Raw genomic sequence first — 18,776 nt, forward strand, 5'->3', positions numbered from 1 at the left:
TCAGCAGCCTCTTGGCAAATCCATTCTCAGCGGCAAGCGCAATCTGGTTTTCTGTGTTTTGGAGTTAAGTTTAACGCATGGAGGGTGCTTGTGGGAGAGGGGGGTGGGTTTCTGGGGTTGTTTTTAATCCCTTTGTCAAGTTACCTAACGTGCGGGGTGCAATTTCTCCCGGGACGAGTAGACAAATATTCTGTCCAAAGTAATCTTGATGAATATCCAAACCTCTCTCCAAGTGAGGCCAAGCATTTTGGCAGGTCCCTTTTGCAGCGAGGTGCTCGAGAGCTGACAGCCGCGGCCCGGCTGAATGGGCCAGCCCAGGGCCAGTGCTGATTAATGGTGCAAGCGCAGCCCCCAGCAGCGATGCTTGAGCAAACAGGGGTGATGTCAGCCCTGGCAACAGATGGCAAAGCCCCTTCTCCCGCGCTCCACGGGCTGCTCGAGCGCTCGGTGCTGGTGAATAAAGAACAATAAGGGTAGCGCAGGGTTAACCGCCACTTTTATCAGCGTTTTTGTGCTGGCTTAGCTCTTTCACAGCAAAATGTCAGTGGCTGAATTGATTATTTTTTTTTTGTTTTGCTGTCCAGATGCAAGAGAAAAGTGGCCACAAGCAACTCTTAGCTTTTGGGGCCTCCTGCTAGAAGGGGTGTAATAAACATCCTTCCTGCAAATGTGGCAAAAGCAATTGAAGGTGGAGCTGTTTTATAGAGGTTTCTGATGCTGTTGCGAATTGTTATGGGTCAGTTGCTATTTCTACCATAAACCTCAGCTGCTCAGGGTGGCTGGAAATGCCTGTGTTCATTACCATTAGGCTGAAGTCTTGTCTGTAGACACAAGTTGTATTGCTTTAACTACACTGGTATCATTAAAGCAGTACAAATACCCTGAAGTGAATGCAGTTACAGCAGTATAAATGAGCTTGTTTATCTCATCATCTATGCTAGTATAAAGCACTTTTATACCCATATAATGGCACTCACTGGGGGTTGTGCCAGTGTAAATGTTTTGGTACAAAAATCAATAACTGGCATAGTTGGAGGCAAGAGGCTGTCTGGGTCCGGCAGGCTGGAAGTGCAGCGCTGCAGCAGCTTCCAGACTGAATGCTCGGCTGGTTTTGGTTTTAATCTATCATTCTTGTCTTGACCTAGAAATAAAAATTGAATGGAAAGTTGAATTTATCTCAGCGGCAGAAATAGGGGTCACAGGTGCTATCTCCCTCCTTGGACTCCAGCGGCCAGAGATGAGGGAACCATCTGAGCCGCAGGACAGGAGAGGTCCCTCCTCGCACAGACATGGAAAGGGGCCAGCCGGCAGAGGATCACGGAGAAATACCAATGATGGGAAAGAGAGTGATGTAGCTTAAAATAAGGGGTTCAGAGCTGCTTCACAGCTCCCAGACAGTTTCTGCGGCTGCTCTAATTTATGCTGTAAGGCCACGCTATCAGCCCCAAAAAGGGAAGGACCTGGGGTGAGAGACAGTCCTGTCCTGCCTCCCTTTTCTGCCTGCTGGGTTTTATCTCTTAGGACACAGAGGGTGGGATTCCCCTTATCAAACTCTGTAGTCATCTGCACCTGAGCTAGTTTTGTAAAGTGCCTTTATAGTGACTGGAGAGAGAGAGACATCCCTAAACTGCATTTTATCTCCTCTTAGCTTGGATATCCAAAATAAACTATATAAATCATGCTTAAGAAGTGCCTGCTTCTCTCCTTTGACTGCACAGAGGGGTTTGTCAGCCCGGTAGGATGCAGGTGAGTACAGGGAGTCTTACCTGCGCTGGTTAACCAGGGTCCTATTCTGGTCTGTGCCACTGCACTAACCCTTGGCTTTGAGAGGGGTTTCGGTGGTGTGGCTGGGGGAATACTTACTGACTTTTGGTAAAATCCATATATTGAAAGTGCATTTGATCTTACTTCTTTATCTTCCTTCCTTTGACTGACAAAGCAAAATAATTTTCAGGCATTGAGTGTCTTAGTGAACTTTTAATGAACTGTTGCTCATTTCACTTTTTAATGAACTATTGTTCATTATTTTGTTACTTTGCGCTACTGTTGCCGCCTTGGTTCATTTCTACCTGCTCGTACAAGCATTGCCTCTGGAAGAGAAATGGCTGCTGTAGCTCTTCGTGCATCCCTGGTTTTGCACCACCATCACCACTCTGCGCAGTAGCTACCGGGATTGTCCAGGTGCTCCAGCAGTGCGCTCAACTCTGTGCTGCTCTTACCAGATATCATGGCCTTTTTGGAAATTGTGGCTTGTTGTTCATGTCATTAGATCTGTGCCTAACGTGGCTCCGACAGAGCCCCGTCCCAGCTGCCAAGCAGTCTCCAGTCTCTGCTCCCAGTTCCTGCATATCTCCGTGATACCCCAACACACTGGCTCCGAACTTAGTGCAGTGCGCTTGGGGTAGATTTGGGCTCTAAAGAAGCTGACAGTGATTTCCTCCATCTTAAAATATTTTAAATACCTAATCCATTTGCCTTTTATCTCTGGGTTGTTTCACTTTCACCAGGCACATCCCAGGTACTTACAGCAGGTATAACCTGATCCTTTTGGATCCTACAGGACCAGTTGCTAGACCTACGGCTGTGCTACTGCTGTAAAAACAATACTGCTAGTAAAATGAATAATTTGGGTGAGTGAGAATGCCTAATTGATTCATCAAGGATTATACACCATAAACACTTAAAAGCATCCTCACAGGATCCTGCTGTGAAATGCCACTCATCCTCCGGCCACGTGAAGCCCAAGGAGCAAACACTCTGCATGTTTTAAGGAGGTGCTGAGTCTTAGCCTTAAAACCCCAGAAACGTGTGGTTTCTCCTTACCCCGAGACTTTCTTTCATGTATTTGTACATGACTTTTACCCATATTTACCCATTTTTTATCCCAAGAAGGAGTCTCCAAATTGCTCACATTCTTAAAATACAAACCTGAGAGATAAGAGTTTTAAATGTGCTGCTGCTATGGTTTGCACCAGTCTTCAAAGTCTAGTTTTATTTTTATAGCTAAGATCCCCTATCTGTGAAATGGGAGAAATCTGTTTAACCCGTGGAGGAGTTAACCTCATACCTCACACAGGCTTTTGGTGCTGAATTCATTGACATTTATGAAGTACAATGTAATCTTTGTGTGCTAGATGTTGTTAAAGAACATGATGTTGAGGTTCTTAGATTTTCCTGGATTTTTTTTTTTATTATTAAGTGCCTGTTGAAAACTATAAAGTCATTGACGAATGAAGTTTTATTTCCTTTTAAAACATATCGAAAACTATGGAAAACTTAAGTAACTTACTGTTGGTTTGAGTCCTGTGTCTGAGGCGGTTTTATTCCCTTTAGTTCTGAATAAAAAAATTGTAACTGATCTGTAAATCAACCCTTTGATGCAGTAAAACTGCCAGAAACCAAAACTGCTCTGGCTCAAATGATAGACACTTATTCTGGCTGACAACTTATACTTTTAATTGGAAGCTACAGCTTTTGAAATGAATTGGACAGGGTGAAATCATCACAGTCTTAGATGTAGACAATGACAGAAGCCAGTATGTTCAGTTCTCTTCGTTGAGGCTTGTAACACACAGAGAAAGCTGCTGATCTTACTGGATTGTGATTGAAGATATTTGCCCTTCACTGAATAATGAGCTTGCAATCACATTTTGCTGGAATAGGTTCTTTGTACAAACGAAACTTAAATCAGAAGAAAGTTAAATCTCATTTCTTACTCTCCGATCAAAACCGTCATGCTTGAGCACCTCGTTGGGAGGAACATTAGGCTCACATTTCTGTAATCTTACTTGTTATTCAAGATTTGCTCCTGATAGCTTAAACTACTGAAAAAAAACCCCACCCATACAGCCTTAAAAATGGAAAATTGATTCATTTTCACCACTTTGCAAAGCCTTTCATTGTAAAGGGGGCGCAAAGCAAGTAGAAAAGAACTGCATGCATCCAAAGTCACCAAATCTTTCCACTTGTTCCCAGGCCTTGGACAACAATGCCGCTATGAAAATAGCTCTGAGGAGGAAGAGCATGCTGGGTAATGAGATGCAAATGAGCACACCAAGCATCCCACACTGCTTCAGAGCCTTTGTATCCAGTAGAGCAATAACAACCAGCTTTTGAGTCATGATAGGTTAGCACAGAATAGGTTTCACAATGGTTGTGTGTATTATCCTCATGGTTCTCCTCAGCTTGTGGTCAGCAGGATAGTTATATGTGGCATCCATTTTATTGAGAAGTTGCTTAGATTAAAACTAAACTGAAATAAGAACGTCACAGTTAAGTGTAACAAAACTCAGTGTGAGACCTTGTGAAGGGAGAAGGGCATTTTATTTTATTTTATTTGCTCTGTAAGTTGGTTTTACCTGCTCACACTGTCATACCCTACACACCAATGCATGTGTATCCAACTGCTGTGGCCAAGATGACTTGTGTGGGAAACTGAAGTCCTCACTATCTCTTAGATTCTTCTTGACTGAGAAGGAACTGAGTTTTGGACAGGTATTTTAAAACATTTAGGAATTAACAGTTATCTTTGCATCAGAATCTTGCTTGCTTATGTCTCTGTAAGTCATTGCTTGCTTCTTCATCTCCTCATCTTGGATATCTTTAGGGCTATCTGTCTTTCTCTTAGGATGATAGTATATGTCACGTGCTGTAACCTTGTTGCCCTCTTGTTACCAGACCACAGGTCTTCTGCTGACAAGTCATCATTGCAGGGACCTTATCAGAGCCCTCTGCCCAGATGTAAACAGCACATTCCCCAGAGTTCACCTGTTTGACTGCTGTCAGTCATCTCCTTGGTTTATCAATATAGACCATTCTTTTAAACCTGAATGTTGTTTCTTCTGGTACTTTCACACACATACGTTTCCATTCCTGTTTCATCCATATCCATCTTAATATTTCTGATAGGGATATGTACAAGAGGGAGGTAGCTAAGAAGGAGACTTGATTTACTCAATTGGAAGGGCTAAGGAAGGAATAGAGGAGTAGATTCGGTTGCTCCTTGGGCTCACAGTTCTGCTGTGCAGGTCTGGGAGGACCTCAGAGCCCCATTTGTGTGACCAGAAGAGAAGCACAGGTGAGGCCTGGATCAAGTCACACACATCCCTCTTTCAGGTAGGTGAACATCATTATCTGGGGCCTTCAGAGGATGAAGAAGTAGGATATGAGGACCTATGCACTAACCAAGAGTTGAAAGGAGAAGGTAGAAAGCAGAAAGAAGGTGAAACAGGAGAGGGAGTGTATCAGCAGTGATGGATCAAAACAGCAGGGCTGGGCTTCAGGCAGGAGACAATAAAAAGCAAGTGGTGGTGTTCGTCCTTACAGCTCCAGCACCTCCAGCAGCAGCTTGCCACAGCCTCTGGATGCTCCTGAATCTTCTGTCCCAAAAGCAGTCCTTGTAGTAGCAGGTCTCCATCCTCATTCATTATGTGATGGCTGGCCCTTGCTCCTCTATCATCAACCCCATCGGTGGCAAAGATTTGCTTAACACATGCGCTGCTTTCAGTCTCCTCTTATCCTCTGCCGGGATTGATGCACGTTCACATCCTCCTCCAGTGTACATCTCCTCATTCCTCCGTCTCCTCTATACTCTCATGCCAGTCCCTTCAGGTTCTTCCCCAGTCACTCTCGGAGTTATAAAGAAATCGGTGCCATTGTTCAAAAGCAGCCAGCAGGGATGGTCCTTGGGGTGCTCCTGAGACCCCTGACTGAGCAACTGAACATGGGGTCTGCTTGCCCTCCCTCCGCTCCACCTGCCTGTGCACGAGGAGAGAGCTCAGCCTGAGGATCCCACCTCTCACTTGGTGTCAAAGCAAGATAGCACTCCTTGCAAATAACTAATTCTGCTCCTCTTCCTCGGCCGAAGATTTATTGGTACCCAGGACCCGCTCTGTTGCTTCTCTGCTCTGACAGCTGTTGGCAAGGCTGAGGTATTGGACTGGCTTTGCAGAGAAAAGCAGGTACTGTTCATGTTCTAGTTCTACTGTGCATTTTTGCTATTTGTTATGTGCTGAGCCACTGAAGTGGGGGGTCAGAGCTAATACCGTATTTTACCCATTGATAACAATTTAAATAAATCCCTGCATGAAGAAGTGAAAAAAAAAAAGAAAGCTGAAAACCCTAGAAAGCAAAGGAATTCATTTCAGTCTTTAAAGAAGTGATTTTCTTTACTTACTTAACAATAAATTTTGGAAAATGCTTATGCTGTTATGGCTGAGCTTTATGAGATTGTTAGTTACTAATACCTTACTCTTACACAAGTCATTTTTTCCTTTATAGATCACAAGGCACTTTACAAAGGAAGATATCAATTATCCCGGTTTTATGGCAGGGGAAAATGAAGCATGGAGACATAAAAGGTCTCATGTAAGGTTACAGACCAAGATAGAGGGTGAGCTGGAAACCAAGCAGAGGTGTCTCAGTATGGTTTCTTAGGCAGGAGACCACCTTGGGAAGGGCAGCGGATCTTGACAGTGCTGAGGTCTATCTGTGAGTTGCATGTCGTGAAACAAGGCCATATATCTTTTCTATGAGGCTCCTTTCCGCAGCTCTGCATTCTGCCTCTGGATCAGGAAGGTCACCTTGTCGATGAATCATTTTTTTATTAGAGATGAAGATGAGACTGACTTGACCTGGGGAATGTGCAGTTAGCACAAGGCGTTGCTCTGCCAGCGCTGTGGCTTTGCTGAGCTGGAGACAGTTGCTGGTAATGAGGGATCAACGCCTTTCTTTTGAGCACAGTTGGGAGAAAAGCAGGGTTGTTTTCCTGTTGTCAAGAACAGCACTCTGTTGAGGGTAGGTATGGAAAAATGCAAAATCACTTCTCCTTGAAAGGTAATGAGGGTGTCTAGATTAGGAGGAAAAACTGACAGTTGTGCCCTGCGCACCTCCACACCTCCTCCACAACTGAGAAAGGAAAATACCACGACTTCATCATGCTGTGACCTATGCATATGTTATACAAAAGTGTACCTTGGAGACTTTTTTATTATTTTTTTTTTCCTTCCTTTGTTATGACATCATGATACGCCAGAGAAAGGGATCGAACAATAATTCATGATGTATTCAGCCCAAGGTGCAGAGTATTTGCATAGCCCCTTTCCACTGAAAGTGGCACCACGTACCCCCGCCGCGGATGTTATATAAGTCTTCTTTCTTGCAAACAGTGAAATTAATTAGCATAAATTATAACCAGAGTCTAGTTAGGCTCAGTTGTCGCTTTTGCAGAATTATGAGGCCTTTGTGCACAAAAAAAATTAAAGAAAATTGTATAATGATTATGTGTGCTGGTTACTAAGCTAGCCACCAGTTATATATATTTATAGCTATTCCTGCCAGTAATAATTATATGCTAATTATAACCCAAATAGAATTCTGTAATTTCTGCCTGAAAATGAAAGCGATGCAGGGGGATGTTAAAATCTGTGCTGAGGCATCGTATTAGCAATTAGTTTTTTAAGCAGCACTGCATTTTTTAAGGGAAGAAAACAAAAGAAGGTACGAATGCTATTTCTATTCTTATGTATTCATTTAAGCCTAAATAAAGGATTTGAACTTGAAAATCTTCTTATCCCACAAACTGTGAACTTCCGTGTGAAGTGTTTTAGGGGAGCTAAGCCCCTGCATGACAGTCCCTCAAGGGCATTTGCTCAGTTGTTTCAGAGCATCGCAGCCCTAAGAGGTGACTGAGGCTACAGTGACACTGCGGAGAAATTGCCCATCAGTTGTTCTGGAGGAACCAGAGCAATTTGGGCACTTTGAGTATTATCAGTCTTTTCATTTAAAAATTGCAGCTGTGGATTGCAGACTCTGTGTGTTTGATGGTGGCTCCACTGCCCTGTCCCTAAGGGATTGTTTTTGAGGGGAGGCTTTTTGGGGTTGCAGTAAGAGCACTAGCTTCGTCCCACCTGAGTTCAGGCGCTTCGCTGAGATGCCTGAGGTTATTTATGGTCCAAAGCAACCACAATCAGGTGGTGACTGTGGTTTGACACAGGCGGGTTTTCAAACTGTGTCCTGCTGTCCAGAGCTTTTCGGGGTTTGGCTTCTTCCTGGCCAAACCCAGTTCACTGCCATCACTCTCTTAGCAAGTAAGAATGACTATGATGATCTGCACTCCAGAAATGTGAAAGAACTGGACCTTAAATTGAACTCCTGTAGCAAGTAACTATTGAGGGGTATTATCAAATCTGGGATTTGAACCATACAATTGGGAGATAACAAATAAAATGTCAGTGGTAAAGAGCAGGAAGAGAGGGTGAAGAAATAAGCCTTGCAGTCACAGAACTATTTGTCTGACCTCTGTCATCTGCAAGGCTTTCAAACATATTTTGAAAGACAGTATAATTAAAAACATGGAAATAAATAGAAAACGGGGTTAAAGTGCTCATGGTTTTACCAGAAGTAAATCGTATCAGCCTATCTTGATGTCACCGATAAGATAAATGATGTTCTAAGAAATGTTCTGTGTGTCATCTACATGGACTTCACTAATGCAGTTGATGTGGTTGCACCGCAGAATTTATGAGGTACGAGGACATGGAGATTAATAGTCAAATTCATATGTGCATATGGGTCTGGCTAAAGAAGAAATAAAAATGATAAGTCTTGAAAGAGGAATTTACATGCTGAAGGGCACACATTAACAGATTATTTCAAGTACTGGCTAGACAAATTATCTTGTCTGGTGGTTTCTTCAATGATGCTGGCTTCAAAAGTGGGAGTTTGCTCTGATCCAGAGTTAGCAGGCATCATCTAAACCGGGGGAGTTGGGGAAAAAAAGAAGAAATAAAGGATCCTGAGGGTTCAAAGAGTAGACATTCATTAGTAACAAAACGGTGCATTTTGGGGACTAATAACAAGATTGTCGCTCTTTGCTAGACGTGCATCCACTGGATGCAGTAGTTAGGCTGTGTAGACGTTATCTGGAGCGCAGCGTTCACCCTCCATCCATCAGGCTCAGGAGGGATGGGGCCGGAACTGCAGTGCGAGGTGAGAGGAAGCCAGAGGAGCTTGGCTTGTTTAGTTGACCAAAATGAAGGTGCAAATTGCTCGTCAACGCAGTCTGTCTAGAAACCAGAGGCTTTCAACCATGCGGCATGTTCCCAAACAGCCTTCCAGGAGGAATACGGGGAACAGTAAACCTGGCCGCTTTTAAAATGGAGGTAAATATTTAGGAGGGTGCTGAATTTGCCTGCAGTTGCTGAGGACTGCTCTGGCTGAGTTTTGAAGGGATGAAAGGGAGTCCCTCCGAGTCCCCTGTTCCACCAGGCTGAACAGACTGGCACACCATATTGTCATTTTAAACAGATTCTAAGAACAAAAAAAGCCATATTCTGCCTTTAAAGGAAAGCATAATCCAAATTCTTCATTGAAGTAAATGTTTGCTGTGCATTTTGTGCAGAGTTTTGATATTTTCAGCAATAAGCTGAGGGAACTCTAACGAGAGACAGAAGGGACAACCAAAGAGGAATAAAAAGGTTTTGCTTTAGCTGCTTTTTTTTTTTTCCCCAGACATAACCGCACATTAGAAAATGTAACTGTTTTTAAAAGCAATCATTTTTTATACCTAGCTTGTTTCAAAGAGGTCGTTTCACTCTCATTGTCACCTCAGGAAAAACAATAAGGCAGCCGTCCTCCACGTAATTGCACTGGCTCGCCTGGTGGGTTCTTTTTCTTGTTCAGTGAAGTATCATTCATTTAGATCAGAATACGGTCTTTCTAAATTAGAGGTTTACATGTGTAATTATATAAAATGATATGTTTGTTTACATCTCCAAGTAAAATGTACATCGTTTTCTATCATTTCTCTTTGAAATTCAATTTCATTTTGTCGATCCCTAATTTATTGCAGGAGATGAATGTGCTGTTAGAGTGTTTACAATGCCTCTCACTGCCGGTGGGTAATAAAACTACCCTGGTTATTGCTATTCATTTTGACATTTCAGTGGGTAGGAATACGCGATAGTTTTACTTTCCTGAATATATGGTGGAAAATCCTAATGCTATTTATTGTGGCTGCCCTTTTTTTTTCCATCTGAAATCCTAAATTTACTTTCAAAGAGTAGCGGGACAATTGACAAGTGATGGCTTTATTTCTGAACAGCTGTATACTCTTTTCTGTGTTCAGTATATGTACGGAAAGGCTGTGTTCATACCTTTGTGTGTGCTGTTAATAAATAGTTGAGATTTCTAGTAGACTCATCAGTAAACCCATACATTCCTGTATGAATTTCTGGAAATTCAGCTTAGGGGCTCTGGTGAAAGAGCAGTGAGTATAACCAGTCACTGAATTTATGGAACATTTTTGGAAAAGCAGTGTTTGTTTTACTTATTCCTTTTGTCTGTTTAACTTGCTGGGTTAAAAGGCCCATATTTTCAGCAAACAATCCCAAGGCATTTTTCTCCCCGAGCAGAGCTTTCAAGGGTAACTCTACAGAATGTTTCCTTTGATATCTTCATGTGGTTTTCTTTTTGTACCCTTGCTCCTTACAGTATTTGAGAAAGACAGATTGGGAACCGCATCTGCTTTGGACTGTGTCAAGATAGCATCAGTGTTGCAGGATGTTCAGAGCGTCTCGCGGGGCACGGTAACCCTGCGGAGAAGGCTCTCTAATTTTTTATTCTTGTTTCCATTTCAAAATTGTTTTCTTTGAAGATGAGGATCAGTATCTTAATGAGGAGAAAGTTTCCCCCAGCAACCAGGGACTAGAGGGACTAGAAAGCTTTGAGATGAGACCTCGGCTAATCCATCCAGACCATCTCTGTGTGGGTGTGATGTATAAGCCCTGACATATATGGTCCTGTGCTGCCTGGCTGTCCCTAACACTGCGAGTGGAGAGGGTGTAAAGCATGTACTGCTATGACTTGCAGCCAGGCAGTATATTCTGAGGTTTCAATCAACCCCTTCAGGTAATAACCTGAAGTCCCTAGCCATACATCTAACCCATCCCACACTTGTATTTTTTTAATGAAATGGTTTTCGTGAATATACATAGCAGGAAAAAAAAAGATAATTTAATAATGGACAGTAAAACATGCAGTAAATTGTATCCTGTTAGTCTTTTGCCAGGGAAGGGGAAGACGTTGCATTCCTACTCACCTCCTATCCCTATGAAGACAGTCAGCCTTTGGCTTAAAACAGAGGAACGTATTGGGCTTCTTTTACTTTAGCCTGCTTGTTACCTGTCCTATAATCTTTTCATATTTCATCTAAACAGAGTTTGGAAATAAGAAATTAATAAGAGAGTTCTTTAAAATTTCTTTTTTAAAAAATTTATTCTTTATACCATAAAATTTGCAACACTTCCAGAGACAGCAGTAAAATATGCTGTCTCTTCATACCAGATTCTGTAATCTTTTAAGCAGTACTTCAGGAAACACCTCAGGTAAGTTTATCCGTCCACAGGTTGACGGAAAATAATTTAATTTTATAAGGAGAAGGCTAGTGAACTGTCCTTGGCTTCATAGCTATATTAGGGAAATTCAATCTGTGTTAGAAAATAGCCTGTGGCAAACTGATTTTTGGTCCCTAAGTGCCATAGAATTGAAAAATATATGAATTTCTCTAAGCCAAAGGTCAGTTTAGTTCACTCTCACACCTACAGCCGTGGGCTGATCTGGATCCATAGAGAATAAGCATCAGAAGAAGCAAACCCACAGCAATGTTTCCCTCTGTGTACTATTGTTCAAGCTATCCAGAAATTTCCTCTGCCATAGCCTTTGCATTTAACAGCCCTTGGTGAATTTTTCTTCTGTGGCTCTCAAAGTCCATGAATTAACCTGTTTCTAATACAAATATTTCAGATAATGCATGTATATTGAAAGAATGAACATTGGTAAACCTCAGAGCTAAATATACCTCTGTAAATATGTATACTTTAGGATAACTTTTAACATTCACCTCATTGGGTATATGTAAAATGTCACACACATACATATACATACTCAAATATTTGACTATACACAGTATGTATGTACGTATTTGTATAGCATGGTCTGTCAGCTTAAGCACACACAGACACGCGGAGGTTTTATTTGTATGAGGACCCTTCTGTGAAACAAGAGAGCTAACTGAAGGCAGAGCGTGGATTATTCAGTTGGAAAATCCTAATTGGCAATTGGCCGCTCTAATGAAAGCACCGAAGGCAGAGTTAGCAGGCAGGTTCACGTTTGTCCAGGTGCCATCACCCTTTCTGGCTGCAGGAACAGAGGTAGTGAATGCCTTGAGTTTTCCAGAACAGAAAGTGTTAAGAAAACAAAGAAACACTTACCTTTTCCAGTGTATAAATTAAGGCTTATGTGCATAGTCTATTCTGGCTGACTAGTTGATAATTTATGGAATTTATAAAACAGTGTTGTCAAATAAATACATAATTCTCAGATGACAATGTGGGCTAGTGCAGTTTTGGTGTTATTTTCCCCATCTTCGGTTGTCGCCTTCACTTTGATCAGCATCAAATTCGCCGAAGATTTGAGAAGTCGCTATTTGCTTTTACTCTGTCTGCATTTCTCAAGATTCTCACCTTGCTTGCATATTATCCCACATCTCTTGTCAAGTTAATAATAAAAATAACCATAAACATAAGTATCTCTGTTGGCTTTAGGGCATCCTATAAAATATATTTATATTTCCAGTAGTGTACAAAACAAACTTTGATAAAGATTGGCAAAAATGTCAGAATTCAAATTAAATTTTGGAGCTCTGGTAGGATTACATGGCAGTATCACAACCTCCTGAGGAAGGAATAATTTGGATGTGCAAATGGAAATACAGTCACTGAAGTTTTTGAAATGAAAGATACTGGCTTCAAATTGCATTTGAATATAAATTTGTTTGCCTTATGTTTATGTTAAATAAGTTAATAATCTTCTGTGCTTTTTCATGTATTCTTGACTAAAAATAAAAATGCAAAGATTACATTCATTTGAGAAAGATTCTTAACTAGCATAAATTTACAGAGCTTCTTTGATTGCAGTGGAATTGCGCTAGATTGAACCTATTACCTGCATATCATCAGAGAGCGATGTGTACTTTCGGGTATTCCTCAGATATAGACATTAGCATAGCCACATGTTTAAGCATCCAAGCAGAACTACTATTCAAAAAGTACAATATATCACAAAAGACTCCGTTTGAGAGAGAACATTATACCACTTTTGAATAACAAAGCATACCTTAGCTGACACAATAGAACCAACAAGCTGCTGCTGTCTCTTTCATGTTTGCTGGCTTTATTATTAATAAAGATGCATTTTTTTACAAAAAATGATTATAAAGTGTAGTCGTACTGTTGAATTCATAACTATTCCTGATTTTATGTCATCTTCAATCATCTATACACACACACACACAGAGACACACACACACATGCATCCACACACATACCTGGTACTAATTCTAAGACATCAGACCTATGATCAAGTTACCGTTTGCTAAGAAGTTACGTTTCCTCATTTGCGCTCTAGGAACTGCATGCTTCATTCATTGCAAATGAGGAGTAACTCATATGGGTTTTGATCTCTTTCACTGAACTTTTTTCTTTTTTTCACTTTGCATCTGCGATGTGCTAAAAACATTATCCCAAGCATCAGTGCTAATTGTTGCTCAAATGTCTTGATCACACGTCTGAGCCCTAATAACTGGTGATTTCTTTCCAAGACGATGCATTGGCTGAAGATCGTATAGGCTGATGTATTGGTTAAAGTGTCAGGATTTCTTAGTCTTGGTCCTGTTCTTTCTTCTGTGTCACTATGGCTGCATCTAAGCTGTAAGGCAAGTCTGCCATGTTGCCCCAAATCTCTGGTTCTCCCATCCGGATTATAAGGTGATGGGGTGAAGGACACTGCTATTTCTTCTCCTTCCACGTGCTGAGTTGCCTTTTATAGGGGAATGGTGCAGGAGAGGATGATGATCCTATCTAGTGTACAGTGAGGTGTTGGAAGGATGTTCCCCAGTCGGTGTCGGCTGGGACTTGTCACTGTGTCCTGCAGCATAATGGGACATGTTGTGCGGGGTGAGCTTATTCACCTTCCAGCATTTCCAAACTCTGTAACGGGAGGATAGCAGTAATTGTTCATTTATTAGGGTGGGAAAAGTACTCCAATAGCAAAAGTAACAGGTATTGTAGAAAAGCAAGTTATATAAGAACATACGGTTATCTCCAAGCTGAAATATTAGGCCAAGCAATGTTTTGGAGTTTCACAAAACAGTTCATTTAAATGGCCTGAGGAACAGATGCGCCAGGATGCACAAAGATGTTTTAACTCAGAAAGTCAAAGAAAAGTATGAAATGCTGGGAACAGAATCGTATAACCTTGTTTGTGAGCTGATGGTTTTATTGTAAATAACTTTTCTATCCGATCCAGTTTTCCTCTTCACTTTCATGGCTGTTCTTAAAGAATCGTCACAGTTATAAATATCTCCTGCCCTTAGGAGGACCATGATGTTTCCCTGGAAATTTGAGAGAAACCATCTGAGAGGTGTGCTACGACTTTTGAAGCTTGTTAGTGTTTTTGACTATTTTGTGAGAAATGCTTGATATATTTCCCAGCTGGCTTTGGACAGTTGTCCAGATGGCTGTGTCTAGAAGAGCTACGGCACATATTGAAGATGGGAAAAAAGAAAGGGTCATTTTTTGTCATTGTCCCCTTGTGATATTATATCGTAACCAGCAGTGCAGCCTAACATAATTTCTTTGGGTTTATTTTTCTCTGTGAGTTATGTTCTTTAGATAATACCTTTAGACCGTAACAGAGTGTGACGATTTAATACAGTTAGAGAAAAACTAAAACTGGGATATATTCTCTTGTGCAAAGCCAAGTTTCTCTCAGTTGCCCCTGTATCTCAAAAATAAAGTTCTACATCCTGCTAAATATTACTATTATTATGTATCTATGGCATGGAGTATGGAATACAGGAGGGAGGGACACAGCAAGGTTTTCATAAAACCCATGAAATTAATTTCTTTGATACTGGAGTAGTAAAGCTGTGCCTAGTCTTAGACATAACTGAAATATATTTCCTTTTTTCAGTTTTGATGATTGGTCTTATTTCTTATTTCAAGAATTCCTTGAAATACAGTTTTATAATCTGAAAGGACCAGATTCACACCCATGCTATTACGTGACCATAATTAAATAAATATTAACATCAAGTAGTTGAGATATGATTTTATGTATAGTCATATTTTAAACAGTAGTGTTGTGTAGTGTGATCTATCTGTGACTTCAGGAATGTATGTGGAAGGGAGCAGCCAGGAGACTGCAATGGGGCCACCATGAGTGTCAGATGGGAGAGTTCCTCAGAGAAGAGGAATGGAAACTAGAGGCTCCACGACCGCACACGCAAATGACCACTTATCTCTATAGAGTATTGTGACAACCGAATGAAACTGCCCAGGCTGGCAGTTGAATGTAGAGCTGTCTTTAAAGCAAAAACAACTAGTCGTGCTAGCACCATACTTCAGGATCAGGTCTGCAGAACTGATGGTGATGGTCTTGTTACCTGCCCTTTAGGACCGGCTGTTAAGTCTGGGTGCTAAATCTGTTAAGATCTGCTACTTTTAAAATATAGGCAGTTCTGTCGTAGAGACTTGTCATATGTTCATACTTCTTTTAGAAGGAAATTCAGGTCTGAAGGCATTCTGACCGTTATTGAAGTCCAAAAGGCTCTACATTGAAAAAAGGAAAACAAAAAAACCCCTTTAGTGGTAACAGTAGTTTTGTGAGGAGGAGCAGTAGTAGTAGTAGTAGTTGGTTTAGTTTTACCGATGAAAGGCAAGTACTATTCATTCTGACAGTTAGCAATATTCAGTTTCAGATGTTAGCTCTCGGTCTTCAAAAGGAATGTGAATTCGTCTGAAGAAGGTGATGAGGACAGAGACCTTCTATAATTTACAGCTAGACATTTCTTGTTTAAGAAGAAAGTAGGCGGAGTTCATAGTGGCACATTAGGAAGGAAGAAAGTGGAAGGTAATATAAAAATGATCATATTCCTTACCATGGTTAGGTTGTGCTTGATAAATATCCGAGGTGACCATGCATGTGATGGACAGGGATATTTCAAATTTGAAATTTTTACTTCATCAATTTATTGGGACTGAACTTCTTTCATAATTAGGAACTTCTTCCCTTCATCTTTGCATTCGCTCTAAACATGGCGGGATCTTGTGTGAATGACACCAATTTGTCATCCGTGCTGTCATGTCTGTTCAAACTCATGCAGTAAGTAGATTTCTCGCATATGGTGTAACTGTTTTGAATACTTAAAATTGCTCGATGCAGGCAATACCGGTTGTTTCGGTTTTTCAGCCTTTTGCCAGCACCAGGTTCTTCCATGTAATTATAATGATCCACTCTGGTTTCTGTGACCTCCCTTTGGGTGTCGCTTCTGTGGTCTAATAGATCTTGTAATGAGTCTGAAATATTGGAAGCAGAATGGACTTTCCTTTGTTCATTTCATCCCATTACTTCAAGTAATATTACCCCCCTCCTCACCAAAATAGACAAAGTGATTCCTCCAAGGAGAAGGCGACAGTGTATGAGGAGCTGTAGCTGTAGAAGCCTTCTGGGACTAGAGGTGTTATGTCAATGTAAGATATTGCTGATGTTTTTTTTGAAGAATTTATCGTCATCATGGATTTGTGTTTAGATGTTTGGCTGGTCTGATTAAACAAATAATAGGTAATCCAGGGAGTATTTATTTTCTTGTCTTCCTTGGTAATCTTAGAGATGAGGAATTCCTGAGAACGACTTTGTCCACTGGCATTGTCTCCAAAAACAGCTTTATCTCTAGGAAAAGTTGGTCCCTTTACGCTCGTCAGAATCCATCACAAAACAAGCACATGATGCATTTTCCTATCCAAAGAAATGTTTTGTATGAGGGAAAACTCAAATCTGCTCTTTAAATCTCTGGTGAGAACAAAATAAAAAACTAAGCTATGTTCATAGAAGATATGCATCGCTTTTTTTGAGGGAACTTTGGAAGTGTTTCGTTTTATTTCCTTGGTATAAATTTCACAAGAGGTTAATCATTTCTGAAAGTACATTGCTTTAAAAAAAAAGATAACTTTATCATCCTTACATAAAAGGATACTTTATTTTAAAGACTCAGTTTGAGCATGGAACAAATTGATGAAATTGTAGTACAAAACCTTTAATGCATTAGAATGATTACATTTGGAAATCATTATGTATACAAGAAGTTATTACAGAAATAACCTTCTTTGTCAAGTATTCTTGGCATGGAAGTAATCAGCATCCTATCCCATTAATTGTTTGAGAACTCTGAAATCTTTAATGAGGTTTTTTACGGAAGGATTTCAGTCAAATGCAAATGATTCATTGAAGCACTTAATCATAAGACGAATAGTGATTCTTTCGTAAGTTTTTTTTTTCTCTGTAATAAATGTAGCATGTTAACTGTAGATACACAGCTAACTGTTTTTCAGTTACTTTTCTCACAGCGTTTTTCTTTAAAGATTCATTGTTAGTCAGAAAGTCATAATGGCTGCACTGAGAAAGAAAATGCTTGACAGATGTCAAGAAATCTGTGTCCGATATAGCTTCAAATAGCTTTTTTCCCTTTTAGTGTTTGAAAAATGAATTTATTTCTTCTGGTCAATAGAGACATATACTTTTCAATGGGTATTGACAATCAAATATCATCCTTTTTTCACAGGTCTGATTACAACAACGTCAAGAAAACTGGATCGGGAACAGCAAGCAGAGCATTTTTTGGAGGTAAGATTAAGTGGAAAATACATGTTAAAAGGTTAACTGATTTTTGTCGTTTAAAATCACTTCTTCCTGTTCCAGGAGAGTGGTATTCTCCCTTCTCTCTATGTATGACAGACGTGCACAAAGCTGGGAATTGCCTGATTATACAGAACAAATAATACATTTTGCAATTCACAAGCACAGTAAAAAATTGAACAAATACGTACAACACTTGTTTTCCACCTCTAATCTGCTTCAGTTAAATCTTTTATTGTAGCCCTTAAATTTTATTTGTGACAGAAGTTAGAATATCCAGAGAAATTTTTTTTTTTTTTTTTAAATTTTTTCCAGGGTGGAATCATCCCAACCCTGCCAATGAATTCAGTGTCTCAGGTTAAACATGTTTAAAGTCTTGCATCTCAGATCTAACATACAAACTATTCTTTTGGATGAAAGCAAACTTTGACCTTGTTCACATTCACTGCATCATCAGAATCAATGAATAATTTCTTAGCTTTCACTTATTGGGACTATCATCAACAATTTTCAAGTTAAAAATTGCCCTCTAAAAAGAGTGTCTAAACCATTCCCTTGGCCCTTAGATGAATGTTTCTCTTTGTAAGTAGCTCACATATGTTGGATATGGAGTGATATATTTGTAAACTACTGGTTTTACCACATGTGTTTTGTTTCACATTGCTTTACACCATGCTGTGTTTTTTTTCCTTTGGGTAGAAGGTCCTTGACTCTGTTCTCTTGTGTATTTGTGAAATAAGGAATTCTTGATTTGCGTTGGTACAAGTAAAAAAGAACCATATTGTCCCACATAATCAATCATTCCTACTATGTATTTTAGGAAATTCTCTTCAAATCCATACAAGTTAAAAAACATCTGGACAAAATAGTTCCCAATGCAATCACTATCTGGCAGCAAAATGTAGTAAAATACACTTTTGCATATTTTTGTTTGTTAGAAATCTGTCGTGGTTTAACCCTAGCCGGCGACTAAGCACCACCCAGCCACTCGCTTACTTTGCCCCCAGTGGGATGGGGGAGAGAAT

At 40.4% G+C, this 18,776-nt stretch overlaps 1 protein-coding gene across 1 annotated transcript in view; it reads left to right on the forward strand.

Moving 5' to 3' along the window:
• The window catches only part of FAT3 (FAT atypical cadherin 3), a 93,324-nt gene that overhangs the window by 3,404 nt on the left and 71,144 nt on the right, over positions 1-18,776 (forward strand). Inside the window, exon 2 of the mRNA XM_009578706.1 lies at positions 17,678-17,739. Within this exon, the coding sequence (XP_009577001.1) occupies positions 17,678-17,739 (62 nt within the window). The remainder of the gene's footprint in view (positions 1-17,677; positions 17,740-18,776) is intronic.

This window comes from Fulmarus glacialis, unplaced genomic scaffold (assembly GCF_000690835.1).
Source record: "Fulmarus glacialis isolate BGI_N327 unplaced genomic scaffold, ASM69083v1 scaffold5105, whole genome shotgun sequence".
Lineage (NCBI taxonomy): Eukaryota > Metazoa > Chordata > Aves > Procellariiformes > Procellariidae > Fulmarus > Fulmarus glacialis.